This window comes from Chenopodium quinoa, unplaced genomic scaffold (assembly GCF_001683475.1).
Source record: "Chenopodium quinoa cultivar QQ74 unplaced genomic scaffold, ASM168347v1, whole genome shotgun sequence".
Taxonomy (NCBI): Eukaryota; Viridiplantae; Streptophyta; class Magnoliopsida; order Caryophyllales; family Amaranthaceae; genus Chenopodium; species Chenopodium quinoa.
Window position 1 is genome coordinate 2,640,577 of NW_018742726.1, and position 26,262 is coordinate 2,666,838.

Consider the following 26,262-nt stretch of genomic DNA (forward strand, 5'->3'; position numbering starts at 1 on the left):
CACATGGCAACCTTCCCTGAGTTCGTTATTGGATAGATCAAATAAGTCAGCTGAGAAGCAACATCAGAAAAGGCTAACATTTCTAAGGACGACAAATTTACTGAGTAAGGTATTGAACCCCACAAAGAGTTCTCGAACAATTGAAGTTTTTGGTGACAAACTCATGGAAAATGGGATTGAACCTGACACAGAATACTTTCACGGATGATGTCTATAAATGTTTACTGGTAATTTCAAAGGTTGGATGGAATTCTCAAGGCCATACAGGTTCGCCGATGCAAACCAATCTCTAAGAATCTAATTGATGAGGTAGAGCATATAGCCATTAGCATGAGATGAGCTTTATAAAACCTGTAAGCCACAATTTAGCTGAAAAGATTTGCATTTCTGAAGTCTGGTAGAATCTCATCGAAAGAGCCTGAAGCTTGTTAACCAAAAAAAAAAAAAAAAATACGAATACCAATCACAATCAAGAGGGCAATAAAAATATTAAAATACAATCAGCCTCCTCTATAGTTTGCAGCAAATACTTCTGTAGCACACAAAAACTAAACGAGAATAAATTCAAACTAACCAATAACGTAATAGCTCTATAAATTCTCAACAGGAAATTCAAAACCAAGACGGCAGCAACAAAGTCACCAAAAATTCCGTAATGACTAATCAACCAAATACGAGTTTTTATTCGGTCTACTAGCTCCATGGAAAGCAATTCCATCATCCAAAGTGTAATCACTAAGACATGCCATCTCAGTACCTCCTTGGCGGCATGCGATCCATCATTCTTCCTGAAGGGCATTCATAAGACATATGTCCTCGACCACCACAGGTGTGACAGATAACCATAGCTGGACCGCCCATACAATCTCTGCTCATATGTCCCATCTGGCCACAACTCCTGCAGATGATATCACGATAACCCCCTCCTCCTCCCATGGGATACCCTCCACCACCGCCACCTCCAAAACCACCATAACGACCTCCACCACCATGTCCACCACCACCTCCAAAACCACCATAACGACCACCACCACCACTGCCCCGATCATTAAGAACATCAGCTTTTGGGCATTGCCTGGCCACGTGGCCAGCGACATTGCACAAGTTACAAACAGGCTCATCAGAGCAGTCACGAGCAAGGTGTCCTGTCTTCCTGCAATTCTTGCATGCCTTATCATTTGTGCATTCCGCAGCAACATGGCCTTGCTTGAAGCAATTGTTACAGAGTCTCAAGTCACCAGGTGGAAGTTCAGGATTCGGGCATTCTCTGGCACGGTGCCCAGCTTTACCACATGCGTGGCAGATGCCCTCATTTGAGCAGTTGCTGGCCATATGCCCAGGTTCACGACAGTTCCAGCACAGAGATTTTGTGGTACACTCAGCAGCAATATGCCTGCATTTAGATAGGTATCACATCATTAGTCTTCTCAGATCATCTATTCTGCTAATCAGTTTCACAAGTTAGGCATGCAGAAGGAAGCATAAAAAAGCATAGATTCTAACTGAATAAAATAATTCATACCCAGGGAGACCGCAGTTGTTGCAAACAGCAACATTTGTACATTCTCTAGCAAAGTGACCTGGCTGTTTGCAGTTGTTACAGACATTGCTTTGGCTGCAATACATATAACAGAAGTTAGCATCGAATGAAAAGATCCAACTGATAATAAACAGAAACTGCCAAAAATATGCCACGAATAGACTGCTAAGGGGAGAGGCTAGATTCTATTGACTTGTAAGAAATCTGAAAATTTTAAACGATAATTAAACTAACCCAAATATATCAAAAATGAAGCTGTCTGAAAGAAAATGAAGGCTACAGGTTGAATAATACAATTAATAAGATAAATCTAGCAGCTAATAACCCCCAAATATAGGTTCCATCTTAACCATAAGACATAAAACATTATCAGCTTATCACAACATAAATCTTCCATGGCTCCAACATTATGATACTTTAAATCATATACTTCCTCAGTTTCTTTTTAGTTGCAACACTTTCCTATCTTGGAAATTGTTAATTACTTGCAACACTTTCCATTTTTGACATTTCTTTCTCTCTATCTCCCTCCTACCCACATGAGTCCCTCTTATTTTTCTCTCTCTCTCTCTCCTCTTCAAAAATTGCCTAGGGGACCGTGAAAATAAAAGTGTTGCAACTAAAAAAAACAGAGGAAGTATGACAGTTCCTTTTTATTAGTGACCTAGCTTCATTATTCCCAGAACCTAACTTAGCAAAACAACTGTAAACATTTCCAAAATTGACATATATTCTCAACTTTTATCTGTAAAAGTCGGAATAATAATTCCTTGAAAGTGAATAGTTCCTTTACAAACCCATGCTCACACCACTCAATGTTCTTCCTTGACACTTTCTGGACCTGATATCAGAGAGTTGTGCAAACTAGAAAGGAAAAGAAACCCATATATTGTACACCAACCGTAAATAGTTCTCTCTCTCTTACTTAGGAAGGTTCCAAAGCTATATTAAACATTGCCCGATAGGGCTTTAGGGCCTTACTAATATATCCCTAGAAAAATCACGACTCTGCAACTCATCAAAGTAGCCAAGATATCCACTGATAATGAGGCCCAAATATAGCTGAAGAATGAACTGGTGGAGTTTATAAAGAACAAAAAGAACGTAAGAAGGTGACTCTCAACCACTACGGGTGGTAGCACGAAACCAGCACTAGAGAAAAATTGAATGTAAAAGAAATTAGGAATAGAATATAATATTGTTGAAAAGTCAAAGTATGAAGCCACTGTGGATCATCAAAGGCAAGACACAACTTGCTCAGGTTCCACAGAACTCCAGTATACAAACTGTAAATCATCAGCAATAGGTTTCAAGACTCACAATTCACTGATGCTGCTGAACAAATACCAAGTTTTGCCTACAAGTTCAGAGGAGCTTAAACGGACATTTCAAACCCTCAACACTGACACTGAGTAATATAACCAGGAAAAGGATAGTACAAATTTTTAAAACTACACACACACACATCATCTACCATTTATGATAATTTCTGGAAATTATGGTTCCTTTTGGCAATACAGCTTAATGTAATTGCTCTTGGAACTCTGATCAGTTCAATAATCATCTCATCTAGCAACAACTACTTTCCTTTCTTTTCTCCCCCTCCCCTAAATTTATGCAACTTTTATTCTTTTCCAACTACACTAACCCAACAAACAGTTGTAGAGCATTGTTAAAATCAAACCACCTGAAACCCCGACGTGCATCTCTCCTATACGGAGCATCACGAAAAGAAGGGCGTTGAGATCGCATTCTACGATCTCGAGGACTCCTGCTTCGACTACGGCTACGGCTACGGCTTCGGCTCCTGCTGCGTGAACTCATCTTCAAATTCCTCTCTTCAAACGCCAACACTCAACTCCAACCAGCACCTGAAGCTCCCCTGCCAAAAACCATCCCCATCAAATCATCAATCCACTGATTGTCCATAACCAAATTCCAACGCTACATTTAAGTCCCTATCCAACAAAAACCAGCTACAGTACACATAGAGTTCAACAATCCACACCACACCTGGTTAGTTAAAACAAAAACCTCAACAACAACACACCCCAAAAAATTCAAGCGCCACAAGAAAAACTACAGAGTTTAGGAGAACTCCCCCACAACTCTGCTTTTTAGGTTTTTACCATCTTCCTTCCAACCTCATACAGAATAGAACCATTCAACTCACTGCATCTACAGAAGGCTGAGAGTTATCACTAAGAAAAAGGTGAAATAGAAGGATCACAGACTACACCGAAGATTAACAATATACAAGCAACTTAATTTGGACACTCCTCCCTCAGACGTCTGGGTTCTCCACAGATAAAATAATACATCCATCCGCAAATACACCAGAGCCTGACTGAAGCTTAGTGTGACATAAGTCCACAAGAAATACTCGAGTACACCAGATGGCAGATATGCCTTCTATTTCAATTATCATTAAACTTCAAAAACATACAATTAATTTCCAAAACAGTACAATCACAGTGAAATAACATATGGCGTGACCGAATTAAAACACCAACACACAACCTTTTCAACAGAAAATTAGGGAAATGAGAGAGCCAAGCAGTATATTAAATACCATTACCATCATAAACAAAATTTTCAAATCTCACCACTGCTCATACAGTATCATTTAAACTCATTAGTACAAGCTTAGAAAATGTCAAAATTTTCCGGTGGCAGCGAAATGTAGCCAATTAGCCCTGACGACGGGTAGATAATTATAGATAAAATAATGCAGAGAAGCACAAGATAATGCATTAATTCATTGACATAGGCATGAGCTGAAAGAATGAGATTTTGTAGACGACACAAATTTTTAACAACACACACAGAAACCAAATTAGAAGTTGAAAAATTTACCAATAACATTCATTTAAATGGCGAGAAAAAAACTAACGAAAAACAGAATTTCTGCCACAAATTTTGAGATAAATCCTTAAAATTCTTTCAGAATGAATTGCCAATACTATTCATAATCTATTGATTCAAAACCCTAAATCTAACGCCAACCTATGACTAATAATCAAACACAGAAAAAAGGATTAAAAACAAGCAAAAAAGTAATGAAAATACTTGAATCTTCAACAAATATAAACCCTAAATCCAGAAAATTAATGGATCTATGAATTATGAAAAACAAAAACATGAATATAATCAGAGCTTCTAAATATTATTCATCGAATCAGAAATGGAGAGCGAGAGAGTACCAATCGGAAAAAGCTCAGTACATACGCGAGCTTCGAAGCTATGGCGGAAACAAAATTTCGATTGAGGATTTACGAAATCAGAAAAATGGAGAGAAAATGCGTGAGAGAGTCTTTTATCCGAACTCTTAATAACAAAATTTAACGAATTTCCGATTTTAACCTTGAGTTGTCCTTTTTGAGTTTTTGATGGGTTCGATTCGTATTATCTAAACTTTTTTTTTTAAACATATCTAAACTTCTTATTACACTTAATTTGGACCTATTAGTCCCGTAAAAATTACAAGCCCACGATTTGGTAAGGGAAAATAATTTATTGTTATAGTATTCAATGATAAGCTTTTGTAATTATTCACTTCATATTTAATACAGTAATTTAATAAGTGATTCTAATAATACTTAACAATGATTTTTCTATTAATAACGGGTTGTATGAATAACTAAGCTTAATTTTGGTTCGCTTTTACTTGTAGAGTATTAACCAATATTTGAACGGTGTATCATTTAAGCTTAACTCGAGACACCGTCCGAACCTTTGGATTAAATATTAAGGCCCTGTCAGTTCATTTTTTTAAAAAAAATATTAAGTAAAAATAATTTTAGTTCAACAAAAATCAGTAACTCTAAAGAAAAAATATAGAGAATCAGTAAAATTAATTTCAGTTCAGTAAAAACAATTTTAGCTTAGCAAAAATAAGGTAAAGTGAACGGCCCTAATATTGCTTGTACGAAGTAATCATTAACCGATTTAAGCTTAACTCGAGACACCATCCGAACCTAATAACTACAGAGTAATAAGTAAAGTATTTTAGACTAATGGACTAAACCGATCTAATTGATGGGCTAAATATTTTAAGCTTAAATTGTTGGGCTTATACTTCCAATATGATATATGCCCCACCCATCACTCTTTCAGTCTTTCTTCCTCTTTCTCCACTTCCTTTTACCCTGACTAAACCTTCTTCCTCTCTCTCCATTTTCGCAAGCAGCAACAGCAGAAGCAGCTTGAAAAGGTACAAACTCCTGTATGTAGTTATTTTTATTTTCACCTCTTTATATATTTACTTAATTTTTTGATTTAATTTAGTTAATTTCACCTTACGTAGGAAGAAACATAAGCTTAGAGACAAATATGGAGGATGAAATTTTTTATATTATTAATTTTTCAGAAAATTAAGCCTTGATAAGTCGATGGAAATCTCAAGTGGGTTATTCAAAGAAATTTAATTTCTGTAAAAATTAAATCTTGCGAATTTATATAATCGAAACTGAAGGACTATATAATTGATAAATATTACGAGTACATAACTTTTTAATAAATGTACTTATTTATTGAATTGTTTGTGGGTAGGGTATAAAGATGGGGAAGAAGAAGTTTTTTGATAAGAAAAAATCAGCAACCTTTCAACTTCTTTCACGGGATTCTTCTGATCCTATATATGTTGAGGAGCCGGAAAATGACCGGGTTTTTGTTCGTGTCGATAATAATCGGGTTAAAATTAATGGGTTAGATGAGGACAATGATGATGAGGATTACTCGAACGACCCGGAGTCGATTTATGCTGATGCCCCTGAGGATGGGGGTTATGAAGGGTTTAGGAGTTCAGGTACATTACCTGATCATGTAAGGAGGGAGATATTGGAGCTTGGATTCCCTGATGATGGTTATAATTATCTAAATCATTTGAGGGAGATTCGAAATACTGGTGGCGGCTCAGCTTATTATGAAAATCCAAAGGCTGAACTTCATCAACTGCCTAATGATGTTAAGGTGATTCTTGCTATGTCTTTATTAGATGATATTGTTGTCGTATACTTTTGCAATATGGTTTGAAGTGTTCCTTGGTTTGGAATCAATAATCGCGTTTATTATTTAACATGTTTTGAAGAATTGACACATTTCTTAGAATAATAATGACCTATGTTTGTATTATGAAATTTTTGAACAATGTGATAATTACTTATGGAACAATGGAAGGATTGTATGTTTTTAGAATTATTTTGTTAATAATTTCTCTCCTTTACTCCCTTTGTCTTATAAGTAATTTTTGTGGTGTATATATAATCCGTATTTTTTTTTTTTTGTCATTTTAAATGCCAATATGTTAACCTGGAAATTCTTAATTGTAAACAACTACTGCCTCGGTTCCATTTTTATTGTCTTATTTGGAATCTTTATAGATTACAACACAAATGGAATTAACACTCGTGATTTCATCCTCATGTATGGTTTCACAATATCAATTTGTATAATTCTTTGTAATACGTATTTGAAGATACTTATGTTTGAATGCGTACATTGGTAATTGTGCAGATAGTGAAATAGGAGTATTATTTTGGATATGAAGTAGTCATTTTTCTTGTTTTGTCACGGTCTTTTTAACTTATGTTTATTTTTGGGACTTGCTGGTCAATACTTTGGCGTAAGTGCTAATCTTGATTACTATGATCTTAGGCATACGATGCTTCAAGAGTGCGGATAAAGGAAGCAAGTGAAATTACAAGTCCTAAAACATTGTATAATGTCGCAGAGAAAACTGTTACTGTGAAAGTACAAAAAGCTGTAGATCCAGAAATTGCTAATTTACTTGAAGACAATGAATCCGAATTTGGTTCTGATATTGATGAATTGGAGGAGGATTTTGTTGTTCTTGCAAATCATTCAGAGGAAATAGGAGATGTGTATGAAGAGGAGAGTTTGTCTTCTATTAGTAATCCTCACGCTGAAGTTCAAACTGGAGTAGCCTATAACTCCATAGCGGAGGTGGTTCGAAGTGTTAATGAAGATAATAGACCTCAGCGTTTGCTTGACCAACAGTTTGATATTGTAAGATTTTCTCTCTGGAGCTAGTGCTCTTTTAGTATCAACCTATTATGTCTGAGACACAATTCTGACTAAGAGGGTGTTTAGTTCTCAATGTATAACAAAGCTTCTGGCTACAATACTTAATTTTTCATCCATTAAAATTGCTAGTGTGCGAGGCTTGTTTAACTTGTACATCCTCTATATCTTGCTAATAGTATTATCCTTTGTGGTTTTTCGGCAGCTTGAACAACAAGAATATGGGTCAGATAGTGATGATGATTATAAAAATTATGTAGCCGAAGAAGAAGATATATCGCTTGCAGAAAAGCTCAATAGTGTTGTCAAAGATCGTGTGGATGATGATTTAGAATTTGATGGAAATTACACAGCTCCAGCTGAAATACTTCGCCGTTGTGCTGAATATGCTGAGAAATATGAGAATGAGGATGGAAATGATAAAGAAGTGGTAATTGTGGAAGAAAGTAGTGATGAGTCAGAAATTTGGGATTGTGAGACCATTGTCTCTACATACTCGAACCTTGACAATCACCCAGGGAGAATTGGAGCTCCTGGAAGAAATCGAAAGAAAATATTGGCTGAGACATTTTCTGGGGCGCTGAAAAGTGGTTCTGACAAGATTATTACTCTTGGAGGAAAGGCAAAGCTTCCTGTGGATTACTTGCCTCATGGAAAGAAGGAACCTAAAGAGACAGCCAAAGTAGTTGCCAAACCAGAGGTGCCAAAAAGAAAACCACATGGTCAGGAGACCAAGGAGGAGAAAAAAGAAAGAAAGGTACTTGTTTTTGTAGAAAATATATTCACTGTTAGACAGATGTTGATTGTTCTGTACACACCCTAGTCACTAGGTTTCCACATTGATGAAAATCCAATTTAGCATTAAGTGCATTTGCTTATTAAGAATCCTGTCTTAACAGATTTAAGGTAGGTATTATGGCTTATAGCCTCGTAGTGTTCAATCATACTTTACTTTTATTCCCCTACCCTGAAAAAAAAAAGGTATTTGTATTTAAAAGGGCTAAACTGCTAATGCTTATGTGTAGGCTGCTGTAAAGGAGGAAAAGCGAGAGGCTAGACGTTTGAAGAAAGATTTGAAGGAACTGTACCGTGATGAAGCCAAACTTGCTCAGAAAGTTGCTGCTGTTACTGGCCCATCATCCATACATCTTATGTAGGTATGTTATTGGTTACCCGCTCACTTACTCCCAAGCACCTTTCTTTAGCCACTTTTAAATGCTTTATTTTCATAATTATCGTCACCTGCTCTCCTAAAAGAATAAAACTTGATTTTGCCTTTATGATGTAGAGAATTAGCATTTTGAAATTCCCCTAATAAGTTCCTCACATAAAATAATATCAAGAGAAGACATAACTTCTGGACAAAGGCTGTATTAGTTTGAAGAAAGTTCAATTAGCAGCTTTAATGCATTGTCTCCCTAGAATGATTGGACAATCAAGAGGGGTTTTGTACTTCTTGGGATGAACTAGAGCACATTTGGGTTTCCTTGGGATTTGGTAATGTATTGGACTAAATTTTAACCCACCCCTATGGCCTATAGATTTATTGAGCAATAACTGCATATGGGGTTTAGCTGGGATAATACAAGCAATATATGGATCCACGATCTTGCTGTCAAGAATTTTTGGACATAAATTTTTAGACTTTGTCACGGAGTCTCCTGCTTGTTATAAACAAATATGTTTCACATCACTAATTATGGTTATTTGAAGGGTGTTTGCTTGAAAGGTCAATCATACTTGAGATAATTCCCATTGATGACTAATTTTTGGCTTGATATTACCCATCAATCCATCATGCCATTAGAATAAAATCCTCTGACCAAATTATATACTGAACTGATACTTGCAGATGCTTTTTTCATAACACGTGCCGCTTTCTCATTCACTCATGCTACTTTGTGAATTTATTTGTCTTTTACAATTTGGATAGCATATTTACAATATATCCCCACTAATTGCCAGCTGGAAGCCTAAAACAATGTGGTTATCTAACAGTGGCTGTAATATGCTCATCAGGTAACACGACATCCTTGTTCAAAAATGCTTGAGGTATGCAGTTCTCCCTTGTTCCCTTGCCTCAAATGAACGTTTGGAAGAGTATTGCATACATTTTGGTGATACATGTTGGAGTGGAGAAGCTAAATTGTATCTGATTTGCTTCAGAGATTTTGTTAATCTACGTCAAATACTTCAGACTTATGAGATATTGTTGTATGTGAATAGTTTGTTTACACACTTAAATGACCTGATATATGTTCCATTATGGCTTACAAAAAGAATGAAATGTCTTGGTGTTGAATTGTTATACAAGTAGTTTAAGCCTTCATCGAGCTTATAAGCTTAATCAGCCTGCTGAAGACTGGATGCTGCTGTAAGAAAAAGCTGATTTCTAGAATTCAACACTCTGCTCTTGGATTATGTTGAACTAACAAAAATGACTGACCAATGCAACCCTGATCACTTCACCTAAAATTGCATGATTCAGACCTGAACAAAGGGAATATTAGACCATATCTAAAAGTGGCCTATCTTATCATCTATACCATCAAACTTGCTTTCATTTTTATTCGTATAAGCTAATTGACAATAATATGAATCAACTTTACCCTGTACCAACAACTTATACCACTTGCGACGTACAGAGTATGTACTAACTACTCCCTCCGTCCCATAATATAGTTCCTATTTTCTTATTTGGAGACCCAAAATGTTGTTCATGTTTCTATTGTTGGATGGTATGTAAAGACTATTATACCCTCATTTTTTTAACTTTATTCATTGTACTTCTCAAATTACCCTTGAATTTTCTACTTGCCTTGTACTTTTTTTCACTTTCTCTCTCTAACTTTTGTCTATAATTGTACTTTTTACCTTTTTTTATGTACTTCATCCACTTTTGTCTCTTATTTCTTAAATACCGTGAAAAAACACAAAAAGGAATTATATATTGGGATGAAGGGAGTAGCTACATTAATACAAAATCTGTAGAATCTATAGAACAGTACATTAGAATTTGTAGCACTTGGTTACACCTTAGTGTAGGTTGCGAATATTCATACGTGAACATGATTAAGGTAAGGGTTGGATTACAGTGACCGACCAAGAAATTTGTTCATGGAGGCTTAATGGGGTAACTTAGAATGTGGAACTGGGCCTGCATCTCCTCTGTCATAGTAAGGAACAGGATTCCAATACCCATAATCATCTTCTCCTACGATACTCTCCGGCTGTGGCTGATGTTGGACGCTCCCTTTAGTCTGTAACTCTCCTGAAGATGAAGCTGACGATAAAATAGCCCCCTCATCAGAGCGGGAGTAGTCCAGAGATGGTGGAGAGGCTAGCCTGAATAACATGTTTGATGATTTTGGGGGAGGTGGGCGTGACTCGGTTGGCAGTGTAATGGTTATATGCAGGAAGATAAACAACACAATTACGCATGAAATCTGCATTGCTGACCTAAAAATGATGAAGTTTCTCTTTCTTGTTAAGGTTGGGTGGTAGGTGATTTTCTTACACGTAGTTCTTAGGCACCATTTGCATGGTAAGTGTTTGAGCTTTAAATATGAGGGGAGATTGAAGGAGTTGGAGACAAACAGGGGAAATTAGAAGAGGTGTTTGAATTAAATTGATCTTCTTATTGTCATACTTAGCGGATGAAATGTTCATGGTTCTTGCATGTAAGAGGAGATAAGGAAGAAAGAGAGTGACTGATGGGAGTATTTTTGTTTAGTTTGGTTGGAGGAAAAGCTGGCAACAATGCTTCAACGCGTAAAGATGTTGCTCCCTCTGTTTCATTATGCACTACACATACGAATTTCAAGCTGAAATTGTTTGCTAATCTTTCTTACGGAGTAATTCATGTAGTTAGACATCTATTAAAAAGTAAATTAATATGGAGTACATTTAGAACAAAATTTGTGATCAACATAAGAATAGAAAGCTATGATGCAAGTCTCAATAATAAAATGGGCAAAAAAAAATCAAAAAAATTTCCGTTGCCGGGACTTGAACCCGGGTCTCTCGGGTGAGAGCCGAGTATCCTAACCAACTAGACTACAACGGAATTGTTGATATAAGTGTCCTACAAAACATTATATTCTATTTTTATTTCATTGAGCAAAACAAAATCACTTTGTACATTCTATCATTAATTTATTATGCTTCCTCTGTGTTTTTTTTATTTTTAATTATAACATTGAATATATATATATATATCAATAGGCACATACGTAGTAGAAAATTCAATAGATACTCGAATATTATACATTGTACTTTGTTAGTACGAGTATCATTCTATAAAACTTAGCTAACTGCGTAGCTTACCCTTGCTTGAAGATATAACTTAGTCACTTTATGTTCAATCACAATAAAAAACAACAATGGTCCAAAACAATGCAACAAATTCAAGATTTATACAGCAATTACAGCCCATCCACATATACATCGTAGATAATATATGCTTCATCATAATTAGGGACAGATGAAGAAACGGTCCACAAAGTGTCAATTATTTCGCTGGCATTGATTAATCAACGACGAGGACCATTCTAACTACCATAAATTGACTACTTTAATCATGTAATTAACTCAGATTTCTTTTATACTAGTACTAGATGATTGGAAACATGCTAAAATGATAAAGCATGTCCCTCGTTCCACCGAGTATTGCTTTTATTCGGATTTAGTAACGTGATAACTAAATCCAAACAGAATTGTACAGTAGAAAAATAGACACAGTACAACACTTAAATAGCACTCGAGTGCTTCATCAACTACTAATTATGATATTAAGTTGAAAACGTCAATACGACTCAAAAGTAAACTAAATGTGACGAATTATTAGTAAGCCACCAACAGATATGATAAATTGATATCCTGTTAATGACGGTTTAAGTAATCATTGTCATCACATAATCTTCCAAATGGACATGATTACCTACCTGCTAATGATATAATGAAAAGGGTGAATAAAACCAAGTTCAATTATTTAAGTATTAATAACAGATCTTCTAATCACCTCAACTACAGAAAAAAAAAAAAAGCAAGGAAAGCTTTAGTCCTTTGAAAGGAATAAAGTGTAGAGTTGTGCACTTTTTTGAGAAAAAGATGTACAGTAAAATAAAAGAGACCCAAATTCTGTTTACTTTTGAATTAAGTAAACATTTATACGAAGTATGGGTTAATGACTAATGACTGACTCATGACTCAAGCTCTCTTCCTTATTTTCTTATCTTATCTATTGATAGACAAAGGAATCTTACATTCTTACTAAGATATTTAGATGTCTCCATCCACAAAAGTCCAACTCACTATTTTATCCCATAATGTTTCAGAAATTTTGACTCACTTTTTATAAACGATTCGAACTTTTGGGAATGACGAGAGTATATACATAAGGAATTAACGAATAACGACTAATGGAGATGATTAATCCATCAAATAGTAGCTCTTTTCCTTTGGGTTCAGATGGGCCGTGTTTGGTCCAAGGTTCTTTGGAACCCTTCCTAGAAGGTGGCCTTTGGATCTTGCTCCTTGGCCGGTGTTTTGTGTGCCCTTAGGGGCTCTTCGTGTTTTGGAGTTTAAGCCTTGGGCTTTTGTATTCATGTTGGCTGCTTTGCAGCTTCTTTTGGTAATTATATTCTCTATTTACCCAAAAAAAAAAAAAAAAAAAAATATATATATATATATATCAATTTCAAGGCAAATTTGGACATTCAGAACAAAAAATGAGATTTGCAAGTGTTGTGGCTGATTTTGCCTCAAAGATAAGGTCATATAAATATTCGGTAAATACACAGCTGCTGCAATAGAAAGCCTTACTGCATTTAGTGATCTGAAAACCAGCAGCAGAGAACGACCAGCCGGAAATCTGCTTCATGGAACAACAATGTTCTAAATTTGCACGTTTAAGTGACTGGAGAGCAATGTGAGAACAGCTTGATAAACACGAAAACAACGATTTAATCAACATAAGCTTTACGAGCAAATGACAGTCATGCTACCATCTCAACCAAGTTTGCAGTTTGCACGAAGGCACATTAAGTAAAAATGAAAAATCTCCATCAACAATCAACGGAGCATGAACCAAGGCAGTAAACAGATTTAACAAGGATGCACATCCAAACTTGAACAGAAAGAATTAACATTTGAAGCAAGGGGGAAAAAATCACTGTACAAGGGCAACATTAATTTCTGCACACATCATCTAACCTAGATAATTCACACCAAACAGCTAACCTTACAAGAAAAAAAATTAATACTAATACACAATTAACAAAATGCAACTAACTACAGAATTATTTCAGGACTAGTTCTTCTTGGAACCGAAACATTTGAACTTATCTTTCGCTGCTTCTGCCTCCCTTTGGTACTCCTTGAATGAAAACTCCTCCTGCTTTACTGAAGAAGGCACTTTACATTCACTATAGCATTGATTACACAAACTAAAGTGAGCTTTCACCTCCTTAAACCGAGAACCAATAATAGGGTAGCGGCAAACTGCACAGACATAATGGCCATGTCGTACCCGATCACCACTCTCCAGTTTCATCAGAGTGGATAAGATACCAAAACCAAATTCAGGGTCATCAAACATCACAATAAACTCTGTCATAGACACCATAGAAGCATCTGAATCCCCACGAAATTCTAAAATCTCACTAGACCCATGTACAGGAAAGTAGATGGCTCTCAATATCTTCATATATCTGGTAGCATCAGATTTTCTGAGCTGCCCATTACCCTCATTGACAGGCCGATACAGAAGAGCTTCAAATGCAACACGTTTCCGTTTTTCCAATGAACCACCACAAATGGGAGCAATGATTGCATAAAACATACCAATATCCACTCTAGACAGTCCAGAATCATCTAACACAGAAAGAATTCTCTCATTAATGGCTTTAATTGCTTCTTGAAATGTCTCAGGTTTCAAGAAACCAAGCAGCCTGCGAAGAATTCCCTCCAGGGCGTTCTTGCGAATGGATTTCTCTGGGATACCGGTACCAGAGAATGACAAGGGCACATCACTATCACTAATTTCCCTCATCAAAAGATCTACATCACACCTATTCAATCTCGACAATCTCTGAAAAGCCCTGATCTCAAGGGCAGTTGCCAACTCCTGCCTAGAGGTAGTCTTACTACCGAGAGTTTTAAATTTCAAGGGCTCAACAACGGTGAAAGAATTCTCTCCATTAGAACCTCCATTAGCCTTCACCTTCTTCTTATGCAATTGCTTCATATGAGCAATCGCATCATGCACCTCAACCCTGTTTGTCATCTTCAATGCTTCCTTCATCGCTTTCTTAGCCTCATCGGATTCACCAGCACCCAACAGGGAAACCGCCTTATTGAGCTGTGCCCGCCAATGGTTTGGCCACAATGTCAAAACCCTAGTATACATCTCAGAAGCTCTCTGATACCTCCCCATATCCATATAAAGCCCTCCCAAGTTATACAAAGCATCAACATGACCCGGGGTCAAGTCAATCGCTTTCTGAAACTCTACAATAGCTCTCTCATCATCCCCTAACGCGTGCAAGGCCGAAGCCAAATCACAATGTGCATCAGCATAATCAGGTTTCATAAATATAGCCTCTTCCAATGCTTTCACAGCTGCCCTATACTCCCCTACCCCAAACAAAGCACTACCCAAAAGCTTTAAAGCCCTATAATGAGTAGGATACAATATAGCAGCTTCTCTATAATGTTCACAAGCACTTAAAACCATACCTTCCGCCTCGAGGGTGATCCCCAAATTGACATGAATTTGAGGGAGCAAATAAGCCCATTGATTCCCACCAGTTTCAGCTGCTTCCAATGCCAATTGAAACTCCTCCTTTGCCTCCCCGAACTTCCCCAACGCATACGAACAATTCCCGGCTCGAAAATGTGGCCTAACATCAACTGGTTGCAGCTCACAAGCTCTCTTAAAACTCACTAAACCATCCTTAAACAACTGATGTTCATACAATACCCTGCCAATTGCCATATGCCCATCAAATGCTTCCTCCCTCGACCTCGCCCCGTCTGCCTTAGCCCTTAACCCACCCAATTCCTTCACAAATGCAGCATAATCATGCCCTGATTCCACCCAATTCACCCTCTCCGAAACCTCGGAAGACGACGGCCCGAACTCCCTAGACCACCCAGCATCCGAATACATATCCGAATTATCATTCTTCATTTTCCCATCTTTCGCTTGCTTTGTCTTCAACCGCTTTACCAGTATCTCCAAATCATCTACCAATTTCCATGTCTCATCAAAAACAATCCCATGATTCGGCGACGCCGCCCACGCTGCCGTCCTCTGCTTCTTCTGAGGCTCCATTGCTCGATCATCCGCCACCGACGATGTCGAAGCTTCCGCAATCGAATCCTCACCTTCTCCAGCAACCAAATCAAGATTCAATGCTTCAAAATCACGATCAACATCTCCAGCACCATCATCATAAGTTCTTAACAACCCATCAAAAGTTAAACCCTTATCTTCATCAATGAATTCTTTATAAGTCCGAAAAACTTCGTCGAGAATTGCATTAATTTGTTCGTCAGAAAACTTAACCCTAGGGTTTACAGCAACAACTAAAGCCGCCATTTCAGCTCTGTTAAGCCCTCCATCTTTATTCAAATCAAATTGCTGGAAAATCCGCTTAACTTTCTCCAATCTCGACCCTCTTGTCGCCATTGTCGAAAACTAGGGTTTGGGTAAGAGTTCAATTTTGATTTTTCTAGGGTTTCAAAAAAAACCCCAAAAAAATTTTGATTCACAACTAAGGAATCATAAATAGGAGAGAGAAAAGGGGGTAAAAATGGGTGGATAAATTTCTGGGTTTTGCTCATAAAAATGATGGGAAGATGATTTCAGCACTAGATCTGAAATGAAAGGTTTGAAATTTGAGGAGGAGAGAGAAAATTAAAGGTACCCTTTTTCTTTTTATTTTTCTTTTTGTTTTTTTGGGTTTTTTTTTTCTTTCTTTTTCTCTCTCTTTTTGGGTGTGTCTTTTTCTTAGTCTGTGAATTTCTGGTGGAGAAATGATGATGATGATGATGGAGATGGTGGTGGGGGAGTAACAATGGAGGAGAGAGAAGATGATAAAATTGACAATTTTCCCAGGGAAATAAATAAAGGAATTATTTTATTTATCTGAATTTGTTAATTTCTGAAATAATTAAATAATAAATTAAAATATTCAGCAGTATTTTATTGGATTTTGGTGGGTTTAAAAAAAAGTGTATATAAAGTGAGTTAATGTGAAATATGGACTTTTTTTTTCTTTTTTTTTTTTGACGGGTGTGAAATATGGACTTTTAATGTATAATTAGTTGGTTAGTTGGGTTGTTAGTTTGTGGGTGGGTTGAAGAGTTCAAAAGTGGATTAATTACTTCTAGCTGGCTAACAGTTTGGTGTCATGCACCAATTCATATTTATATTGATTGATTGATCTTTTTCCTTAGTATTATTGTTTAAGACTGTAAAGGGATGAGTAAGACATTTATGGTCTATTTAAAATAACAAACTAAACTATGCATTGGTGGATTTTTAGATGATACAGATCGTTGAACTTGAGTTTATCGTTATAGAAAAGCTAATTGAGCCACGGATTGGTTAGCAAATCATGGAGTTCATAAGGGCAATATCGAAGAACCTTCATGCCATTTTATTGGAGGACTTAAGCGGGTGGTTTATCCTCGTGTTGTGCCCAGGGAATGGGATAGGACTTAGTTGGTTATGATAGGCTAGGTATCTTGGTTTTAGTGTTGCTTTTGTTTCTGTCTTTTTTCTTCTTTTGTGTGTTTGCTCTTTGAACTTGTTCAGATTATTGTTATTTTTTTTACGCACAAAAAAAAAAAAGAGGTAACTAGTGTTCAAAGGCTTGATCTTAATACGACTCAAAGTTTTGCAATGAAACAGTTAGAGTTAGCTTAGCGTTACCAAAATTGTTAATGAGTTTTGTCAATATTTGGTAAAAAAAATTGGCAATCGAGTGATTGTGGTTAGGAATGGTGAAGGGATTAAGAAATGATCCTAGTTGAGCTAATGTCAATGCCACTTTCACTTTCACCTTTTAAAAATTTGTTTGTCAAATCCTTTGGTAGCAACTTAAAAATTAGGGAACATATCATAAAATAAATATTCTATTAATTGTCATTGTCTATGCTCTAAATCTATAACAATTAGAAATAGTTTCTTTCAATTGTTCAAGTTAGTTAATTTTGTAATGAGGAAATGAAAATTATATAAGTCCTTATAGTATAACCAACCGAACTCGCCATTTCAAATGATAGAGGAAAACAAATCTTTACAAGAGTTAAACCAAAAAATAAATAAAAAATACACATATTAATGGTGATACAATCTTAATTTTCTATGTAATATGTCGCTTAATTTGCCTCCTAAAAGCAGTGGAGGAAAGAGTTGAGACTAACTCAACACAACAAGACCTTCCACCACATCAATAATTATGATCATATAAGAGATATTCAATTGACGTTTGACAAAGTTTATTCACATTGTTAAGTGTTGCTTGGTGTTTGATCCCAGGAAAAGAACGCTTCTTTAATGTGCTTAAAGAGTACCAAAGCTTCCGCAGTCATTATGCCATATTTAATCAACAAATTTAGCACTTGTAAGTTTGAGGGTACTAAATGGCGATTGCTGATTATAAAACCCAAATTTGAGCAAAAAGATCAATGGAAGTTTAATTTAAAATGAAAACATATTCTCATTGGAGACATATTTTTCATCATATATATATATATATATATTATTTTATTATATATATATATATATATATATATTCAACAAATTTACTGAATTGAAAACTTAGTATGTTTTGACCATTAAAGTTACATGTCACCTATTAATCAAATATAAATGTACTTTTTGTAAATATAATGATAAACTTTTTTGTTTCAGGTGAAAAACTCGATTTTAAATGGTTTATATAGTTTTAACCAATTAAAAAACTCAAATACATAGTAATACCAAATTGTTTGATCATAAGTTAATAATATAAAAATTTAATTAATTGTCTCACATCTGACAATGTACATAATTACTATTTTATACGAAATACAAATTATCTCATAAAATCAATAAATAGGTTATTTACCAATGCAAAAAATCAAAATTGATAATCAAACCCTATCTAATAATTAGCCTTTATAATAATTTTTGGTTTTTCAATTATTGATAACCACATTTTAACTTTCATATTTCCCTCCAAAAAATCTCAACATTTCTCAATGGGTGCTATTCCTTCTTCCCTCTTCTTTCCAACTTCCAAAACCTCCATTGAAGAGAAGCAAGAAGAGAGAGAAAGAACATGATTTTTGACAAACCCAGAAATGAGAAATGCAGTTCAATTCACTATCAATTTCGCCCGCACAAATTTCCCAGATAAAATAGACGTCAAGGCATTAGCCAACCGCTACGCTGCCGCGCTCCAACAATGCTTCCCGCCAAGCCCCACCTCGCAGTCCCTTGCTCGGACCATCCATGCCCACATGATAACTTCTGGGTTCAACCCAAGAGGCCATATTATCGACCGCCTGATTGATATATATTGTAAATGCAAGAATCTCGGGTATGCACACCAAGTGTTCGACAAAATTCCCCAACCAGATATTGTAGCGAGAACCACTATAGTGTCTGCATACTGCAATTTGGGAGACATGAAGGAGGCAAGAAGGATTTTTGATGAAATCCCATTTCATATTCGTGATGTTGTGTGTTATAATGCTGTGATCACAGGGTATAATCATAACAGTGATGGTGTTTCTGCGATTCAATTGTTTGGAGATATGTTGAGGGATGGTGTTAGGCCTGATCATTTTACTTATAGTAGTGTTCTTAGTTCTCTAAGTTTGATTGCAGATGATGCAAGGCAGTATTACCAGCTGCATTGTGCCATGGTGAAGTCTGGAACGGGGTGCTCTACATCGGTGTTGAATGCACTTATATCGCTGTATGTGAAGTGTGCTTCTTCGCCTTTTGTTGCATCTTGTTCATTGTTGGGTGTGGCTCGGGAACTCTTTGATGAGATGCAAGAGAAGGATGAGCTGACATGGACAACAATGATTACTGGGTATGCAAGGAACGATGACCTTGTTTCAGCACGAGAAGTTTTTGATTCAACCGGTGTTAAGGTTGTGGCAGTGTGGAATGCAATGATTTCGGGTTATGTGCATCATAGTTTGTATCCAGAGGCTTTGGACCTTTTTAGAAGGATGAATGTTGAAGGAGTTCAGCACGATGAATATACATATACGAATGTTCTTGGTGCCTGTGCTGATTTTGGTATGTTTTGGCATGGAAAGGAGATACATGCTCGCATTTTGCGGAAGGAAGCTAAAGTAAGACACAGAGTTGAAGTCCAATCTTCTATAAATAATGCACTAGTCACGTTATACTCTAATTGTGGCAGAATTCGTGAAGCTCGGCATATTTTTGAAGAGATGCATGTAAGAGATATAGTATCCTGGAATGCAGTATTGTCAGGCTATGTGACTGCTGGCCAGATTTCAGAAGCTAAAGAATTCTTCAACAAAATGCCAGAGAAGAACCTTTTGACCTGGGCCGTGATGATAGCAGCATATGCACAAAGTGGACTAGGAGAAGAAAGCATTAAGCTACTTAATAAGATGAGAACGGAAGGATTTGAGCCATGTGATTATACGTATGCTGGGGCATTGACGGCCTGTTCAAATCTTGGAGCACTAGATCAAGGGAGGCAGCTTCATGGTCAAGTAATTCGCTTCGGATACGAGTCAAGCCTTTCAGTGGCAAATGCTCTGATAACAATGTATGGAAGATGTGGTGTGGTTGAGGATGCTGACTTAATGTTCTCCACCATGCCTTCTATAGATTCTGTTTCTTGGAATGCCATGATTGCAGCTTTTGGGCAACATGGAGATGGCGGTCAAGCATTGGAACTCTTTGAACAGATGCTTAAAGCTGGGATACTACCTGATCGGATTACATATCTTACTATTATCACTGCATGTACTCACTCTGGGTTGGTCGATGAAGGGAGGCATTATTTTCATTCCATGCATAAATATCATATTTCTGCTGGAGAAGATCATTATGCGAGGATGATTGACTTGTTTTGTCGTTCAGGAAAGTTCCAGGAAGCTGAGGAACTGATCAATATAATGCCTTTTGAGCCAAAAGCACCTATCTGGGAAGCTCTGCTTGCTGGATGCCGGATTCATGGGAACTTAGACCTTGGTATAAAAGCTGCTGAAAAACTATTGGACTTAATTCCACAACATGATGGTACCTACATACTGTTATCAAATATGTATGCTGCAGCTGGCCAGTGGGTTGATGTGGCAAGGGTGAGGATGTTGATGAGAGAACAAGGAGTGAAAAAAGAGCCTGCTTGTAGTTGGATAGATGTCGAAAATAAGGTTAATGTATTTTTGGTGGATGATACTTCACACCCAGACGTACAAGAAGTGTACGACTATCTTGAGCAACTGGGACCGAAATTAAGGGACCTGGGATATGTTCCTGACACTAAGTATGTGTTGCATGATATGGAGACAGAGCAGAAAGAGCACAGTTTGTCTACTCACAGTGAAAAACTTGCAGTTGCTTTTGGGCTCTTAAAGCTTCCTGTAGGAGCCACAGTTAGGGTGTTTAAGAACCTCAGGATATGTGGGGACTGCCACAATGCAATCAAGTACATATCGAAAATAGTACAGAGAGTAATAGTTGTGAGAGATGTCAAGAGATTTCATCATTTTAAAAATGGCAAATGCTCTAGTGGTGATTACTGGTAAAGTAGTTTCTGTGAGATTCAGCTATAGCCGCAAGAAGGAATGAATTTGAATGTGGTGGAAGCTCAGCAATATTAAGAAGAAACTCCCCATGGTGGTAACATGCGACAATTCTGTGTTGTGGCTCTGTTTTAACTTTTGCAGTGTTACTTGTATAATTAGATGTATATCAAAGCTTACAACACAGGGATCTTTTTCAAATTAATGGGGGAATACTCAAACTTACAAATTGGATACAATTAATGCAGCCTGGTCCTGGCCATACATAGGCTTTGTGAAGGTATGCTGCTTCTATTTACTGTAACAGTATAGTCTTGCATCACTTGTTAGTGTCGGCAAGCTCATGATTAGGTAGGGATGTTTCAACAAACCCTCCTGAGCAGTATGATACTGATATTGTTGGATTGTTTTCAAACATAACTTCATGGTCACTGCGCTACACCAAAAAGCAGATTACTTTTGTCCACTGTCATACAAGATAAGCTGAATTTGATCAAGGCATTTTCAGGTTAAATTGCGCCTGAGATTAATTTTTTCCATTGTTGCTCTTTTTTAAAGTGAATTTTATAATATTTTAGTGCTTTACATTGTCCACTTCAAGAAAAATCTGGAGAAGGTTGGCACTGTATGTCTTATAGACACCCTTGTACATACCTTTTTGGCAGTTAGGGATCATATTGAGCAGTTTTTATGTCATTTGACAAATCAAGAGACTGTAGCAGCTGTATCAGTTATTGATGTTCAGAATAACACAATTTATAAGACATCGGAACTTCTGATATGATCAAAATATAAATTTCTTTTCTCTTGGAGAAGTTTTTGGAAAACTCTAGTCCACTTTAGAGGATTCCTGTTATTCAAGAGAAGCTAAAGAGGGTTTTTATGTATCGTGTCAATAACCTCGACAAGGACAAGCGGAAGGCATTTTGCACTCTAGGGTCTTCTCTTTGTAGTTATAGCGCTCATCGCGCCATTCTTGATCCAGATATCTCTTTACAAATAAATTAATTCAGAATTTATTTGGATGGAGTGGATAATGAGGATGATGCTTAAAACCTTGCTTCTTATAATTTCTTGATGTAGATATTTTATATCTATGTACAGGGCAAGAGACCCACTTCTTCACATGTTAAAATTTAACCATACTATAAATACACTTATCATCTTTTCGATTCCTCTGTGCTGCGTGTAGGTTTTGCTGCAGGATTTCACGAGTTTCAAGGTCACCACCATGTCACGTGCTGACTAAACCAGCTCTTATCTGAATCTTCTTCCAAAATAGGGATTTCCGTATATCTTTGAACATTCTAAGTAAGTATTTTTATCCAGATGTTTGGATTGTTGATCCCGGAATTGAAAGTCTTTCAGAATAAAAGTAGTGGCAATATCCTGTGTTGGCACTGTGCAAAATTTACTGCTTTGGCTTTGTGGGTTTTCTGTTATTATATTCTTCTTAATACTTGGCAACTCAGTCTCGTCGATCATCTAACAGGGACTTAATTGATTCTGTAGACATGATGATAAATGAGGAATTGAAAGCTCTGAGAGAGGACTAGTATACATACTGACATACTGTAGTGAGGTTCTTGGACGTAAAGCTATTAGCAAATCCTTTGGACCAAGAATAGATGTTTTCTTTATTTCATTTCTCAGAAGGTAAAATCAGATGAAATTTTCAGCATTATTCATCAGTCGACACTTTTGTAATTTGTATGCAGAATTTTGGTTTCTGATGGAAAAGTCATGTCACAAGAATTCTGGAGATTGCATTGCTGAGAAGTGAGGACATCATCTTAACATAATCAATCTCAAGGTGCATTCCTATCTTGCAAAAGTTTTTTTTTTTTAATTTTTTTAATTTTTTTTTATCAGAAAGTAAAACTGTTTTACTGAACTTTAAATCTTTCGTAGTCTCATTGGACAATAGATAAAGTATTAGTCTGAGAATCTAAGGTGCAATCTGAACTGGTAAAAGTTTTAATTTCACAAATTAAACTGTTTGACAGAGCAAGAAACTCTGAAGTAATCTCATTAGATCTTTTAAAGAATTCCATAGAGTGCTTGACTGTCAAAGTTTGAACATTCAGTAGGACTATCTTAATAAATAAGTAGTCTTCAACTCTTCATGTTATGTAATCCACAGTCTATTAGAGTTATTTACAGCTGTTGGAACATTCTGGATTATCAAAACTTATGTGGTAGAACAGTCCTTTGGAAATAATCCCTCTGTACCATATTTTATTGCACACTTGATTTGGTTGTCTCTGCACTTTTCTTTTTCAGTCTCCATTCCGTTAAAGTTCGGAAAGAAAAATGAAACGAGGGAATATTAATATAAATCAGTAGACGACTAGACAACATATTGTTTGACGATGCTTGTGTAGAATATTAAGTAGCCTAAAATATACAGTATGTATTGCTCAGGGCAAACTTTAGAATCACATCTACATAAAGGGTCTATCATTTTCTATTCCAAATCATATATTAGAAAAAACATGTGGGTAAACAACTTTGATTCCTGAACTAAATAAATGATTCTCTTAAAGCTATACCCCATTGATATTTGATTGTAATCTGATTTGCCACTAAGAAATTTGATTAAAAAAGTCCAACTTTATGCAATTCTAAGGATCATTGACCATATGTTATTTGCATTTTTTTTATTAAGCTATAATTGGCATTATCTTGCACAATCATGTTTATATATTCTTTGCTCACTACTGGAATTCCCCTATATATAGGAGTTCTTTGTATAGCCCTTTGGCATCACATTCTCCTCTTAATTAGCTCTTGTAAGTCAAAGACGATTAGCAAAAAATATGGCATGGGGGAAAATCCAAAAAGCTCTAAAATGGGTGGTGAAATCAAAGAAGAATCCTCTAAGTGAAGAGCAGTTGAGGAATACTTTCATGGCTCATGACAAGAATGGTGATGGCCACCTTGATAAGGAAGAGTTAAAGGAGGCATTTCGTGCGCTAGGAGCTCGTATACCTTGTTACAGGGCTGGTCGCGCTATATATTACTCAGATATAGATTTGGATGGAACTATCAATGAGGATGAGATAGACCACCTTGTTTCTTATGCTACCCATTATGGTTATAGTTTTAATTAGCTTTACTTTTACACCCCATATATAGATTAATACGTACTAATATCAGCAAATTTTTCCTCTTTCATTACCATGATAAAAGATTAGATTGTGACAAGCTGTATTTTTCCAGTGTAAGAGGTTGTAGGAAGGCTTTTATCTAGGCACTGCAAAATCTTGTATTAGACAATCTCACAGTAACATATTGTGAGACCCAGGTGACTTTTGATGTGAATTTTTACCATTTGAGTGTTACTTTTGATGTGTGAACTTTTACATTGAAACTTTTCAATGGTTTTTTGTTGGTTGGAAAGTGGTCATCGTTTCCTGTTGTTTCAAATTGTCTGTTTTCAGATATCTGCAAATACATAACAGGACCAGCAATTAGTATTAATCCTTCTCTAGACAGGAAGGCTAGTTTGCACATAAAAAGACATAGATGCAGTTATACATGGGAAAACAGCAGTTCAAATATGTAGAATAAAAAAAAGACAAGGACTGTGTTTTTTCCCAGTATATTTGACATAAAGACGTTTCTGCTTAATTGGTTTTCAGCACATTATTAAACAATTGGCTTGTATGCAGAATTTTTGTTTCTGACGCGGAAAATCGTGTGATTCATGTGATCATATCACAAGAGGTCTAGAGATTACATTGCTGAGGAGACTATACCATGTAAATCAAATTTAAGGTGAATTTCTATCTTGTATTTATTATTTTTTTTAAAACATTTATTTTTATTTATATTTATGTTTTACAGAGTACATACTTCGTATATATGTATCTGTTTGACAGAAGAAGTGACTAAGTAGTCTCTTAAGATGACTGATCAAACTAATCTATTAATACTGTTTGACAGGACTAGAAATCTGGAAAATTCTAGTGTTAGAATTCCTATAGAATTTCTTAGAGTGCCTAAAGATGATATACTAATATAAAGTTTGGAAATTCAATTGAGGAATCTCTTAAAATATAAGTACTCTTCAATTATTCATGTTATGTGAAGGGAAGCCTTCTAGAATATTGCACAGCTGTTGGGAAATTCTGAGAGTATCAAAGAAGTATGTGGTGTAGTTTATAGATTAGCATAATATTCCCTCCATACCATATTTCTTTGCTCATTAGCTTCGATCAGCCTTACCAAGTTAATTGCACAGTTGCATTCGAATTTGAAGTCGCCTTTTCTCCTTCCAATCTTTTACTTAACCGTACTGTTTCTCTCACCGAAACTTTTTCTTGGATCTTCTATCTATCCACTATTCTTCCTCTGTGCCAAAGGCAAGTTCTTAAAACTACATGAGATAGAGGGAGTGTTAAAGTTCATTGATAGGATCGTTTAATGACGCATGTCGAATATATACTCAAAAGCTTTGATACACATCTGCTTTAAAGTATATCATTTGCTATTATAAACCATACAAGCGGGTACACGGTATTGGTTCCAGAACTACGTTCTGTATCTCAGACACGTAGTGATACCACTGATAATGATCGTAGTCTGATCAGTCACTACAAACTTTGATGAACATGTGCGACTTCATGGAAATACATGGATTATGGACCATATATTTCATTTGCATTATCTTTCAAAATCGTGGTATATATTCTTTGCTCGCCACTGGAAATACCCTGTATATATATAGCAGCTTTCAGGTGGCCCTATGGCATCACATTCTTCTCATTATTAGCTCTTGTAAACTAACAAGACAGGCTGCTGCATTGCTGCGAAAACATGGCAAGTCAATGGGGGAAGTTACGAAACCTTTTAAGATGTATGGCGAAATCGAAGAAGAAGAG

The 26,262-nt window shown here is 36.2% G+C and overlaps 4 protein-coding genes and 1 non-coding gene across 7 annotated transcripts; 2 read left to right on the forward strand and 3 right to left on the reverse strand.

Annotated features, from left to right (window-relative positions):
• Window positions 1-405: 405 nt before the first annotated feature.
• LOC110723326 (DNA-binding protein HEXBP-like) lies at window positions 406-4,889 on the reverse strand. Its single transcript, XM_021902677.1, has 4 exons — window positions 4,744-4,889; window positions 3,228-3,422; window positions 1,523-1,615; window positions 406-1,393 (listed from the first exon to the last, which is right to left on the reverse strand). The coding sequence occupies exons 2-4, from the start codon at window positions 3,362-3,364 to the stop codon at window positions 751-753; spliced, it is 873 nt and encodes a 290-aa protein (XP_021758369.1). The 5' UTR covers window positions 3,365-3,422; window positions 4,744-4,889; the 3' UTR covers window positions 406-750.
• Window positions 4,890-5,607: 718 nt separating this feature from the next.
• Window positions 5,608-9,929, forward strand: LOC110723328 (protein LTV1 homolog). 2 transcript variants are annotated; one of them, XM_021902678.1, is made up of 6 exons: window positions 5,608-5,753; window positions 6,092-6,511; window positions 7,196-7,567; window positions 7,788-8,339; window positions 8,608-8,739; window positions 9,602-9,929. In XM_021902678.1, exons 2-5 carry the CDS (start codon window positions 6,101-6,103, stop codon window positions 8,737-8,739), a joined length of 1,467 nt encoding a protein of 488 aa, XP_021758370.1. In that variant the 5' UTR covers window positions 5,608-5,753; window positions 6,092-6,100; the 3' UTR covers window positions 9,602-9,929. The 2 variants fall into 2 exon arrangements, with proteins under 2 accessions (XP_021758370.1, XP_021758371.1); XM_021902679.1 differs by having other exon boundaries at window positions 5,644-5,753; window positions 6,101-6,511.
• A 1,646-nt stretch (window positions 9,930-11,575) lies between these two features.
• Window positions 11,576-11,648, reverse strand: TRNAE-CUC. The gene has a single exon. It is a non-coding gene; the product is annotated as a tRNA-Glu (tRNA).
• A 2,030-nt stretch (window positions 11,649-13,678) lies between these two features.
• On the reverse strand, window positions 13,679-17,403 carry LOC110723329 (uncharacterized TPR repeat-containing protein At1g05150-like). The gene has a single exon (XM_021902680.1). It carries the CDS (start codon window positions 16,272-16,274, stop codon window positions 13,893-13,895), a length of 2,382 nt encoding a protein of 793 aa, XP_021758372.1. The 5' UTR covers window positions 16,275-17,403; the 3' UTR covers window positions 13,679-13,892.
• A 1,330-nt stretch (window positions 17,404-18,733) lies between these two features.
• On the forward strand, window positions 18,734-26,262 carry LOC110723331 (pentatricopeptide repeat-containing protein At1g25360-like). 2 transcript variants are annotated; one of them, XM_021902683.1, is made up of 5 exons: window positions 18,734-21,884; window positions 22,569-22,687; window positions 23,095-23,189; window positions 25,051-25,156; window positions 26,176-26,262. In XM_021902683.1, the coding sequence occupies exon 1, from the start codon at window positions 18,938-18,940 to the stop codon at window positions 21,377-21,379; it is 2,442 nt and encodes an 813-aa protein (XP_021758375.1). In that variant the 5' UTR covers window positions 18,734-18,937; the 3' UTR covers window positions 21,380-21,884; window positions 22,569-22,687; window positions 23,095-23,189; window positions 25,051-25,156; window positions 26,176-26,262. The 2 variants fall into 2 exon arrangements, with proteins under 2 accessions (XP_021758375.1, XP_021758376.1); XM_021902684.1 differs by having other exon boundaries at window positions 18,734-21,656.

Coding starts and splice junctions, on each gene's coding strand:
- LOC110723326 (XM_021902677.1), bottom strand. CDS start 3,364: ATGAGTTCACGCAGCAGGAGCCGAAGCCGTAGCCGTAGCCGTAGTCGA. Junction 1,616..3,227: donor GATGCACGTCGGGGTTTCAG/GTGGTTTGATTT, acceptor TATGTATTGCAG/CCAAAGCAATGTCTGTAACA. Junction 1,394..1,522: donor AACAACTGCGGTCTCCCTGG/GTATGAATTATT, acceptor ATCTAAATGCAG/GCATATTGCTGCTGAGTGTA.
- LOC110723328 (XM_021902678.1), top strand. CDS start 6,101: ATGGGGAAGAAGAAGTTTTTTGATAAGAAAAAATCAGCAACCTTTCAA. Junction 7,568..7,787: donor TTGACCAACAGTTTGATATT/GTAAGATTTTCT, acceptor GTTTTTCGGCAG/CTTGAACAACAAGAATATGG. Junction 8,340..8,607: donor AGGAGAAAAAAGAAAGAAAG/GTACTTGTTTTT, acceptor GCTTATGTGTAG/GCTGCTGTAAAGGAGGAAAA.
- LOC110723329 (XM_021902680.1), bottom strand. CDS start 16,274: ATGGCGACAAGAGGGTCGAGATTGGAGAAAGTTAAGCGGATTTTCCAG.
- LOC110723331 (XM_021902683.1), top strand. CDS start 18,938: ATGAGAAATGCAGTTCAATTCACTATCAATTTCGCCCGCACAAATTTC.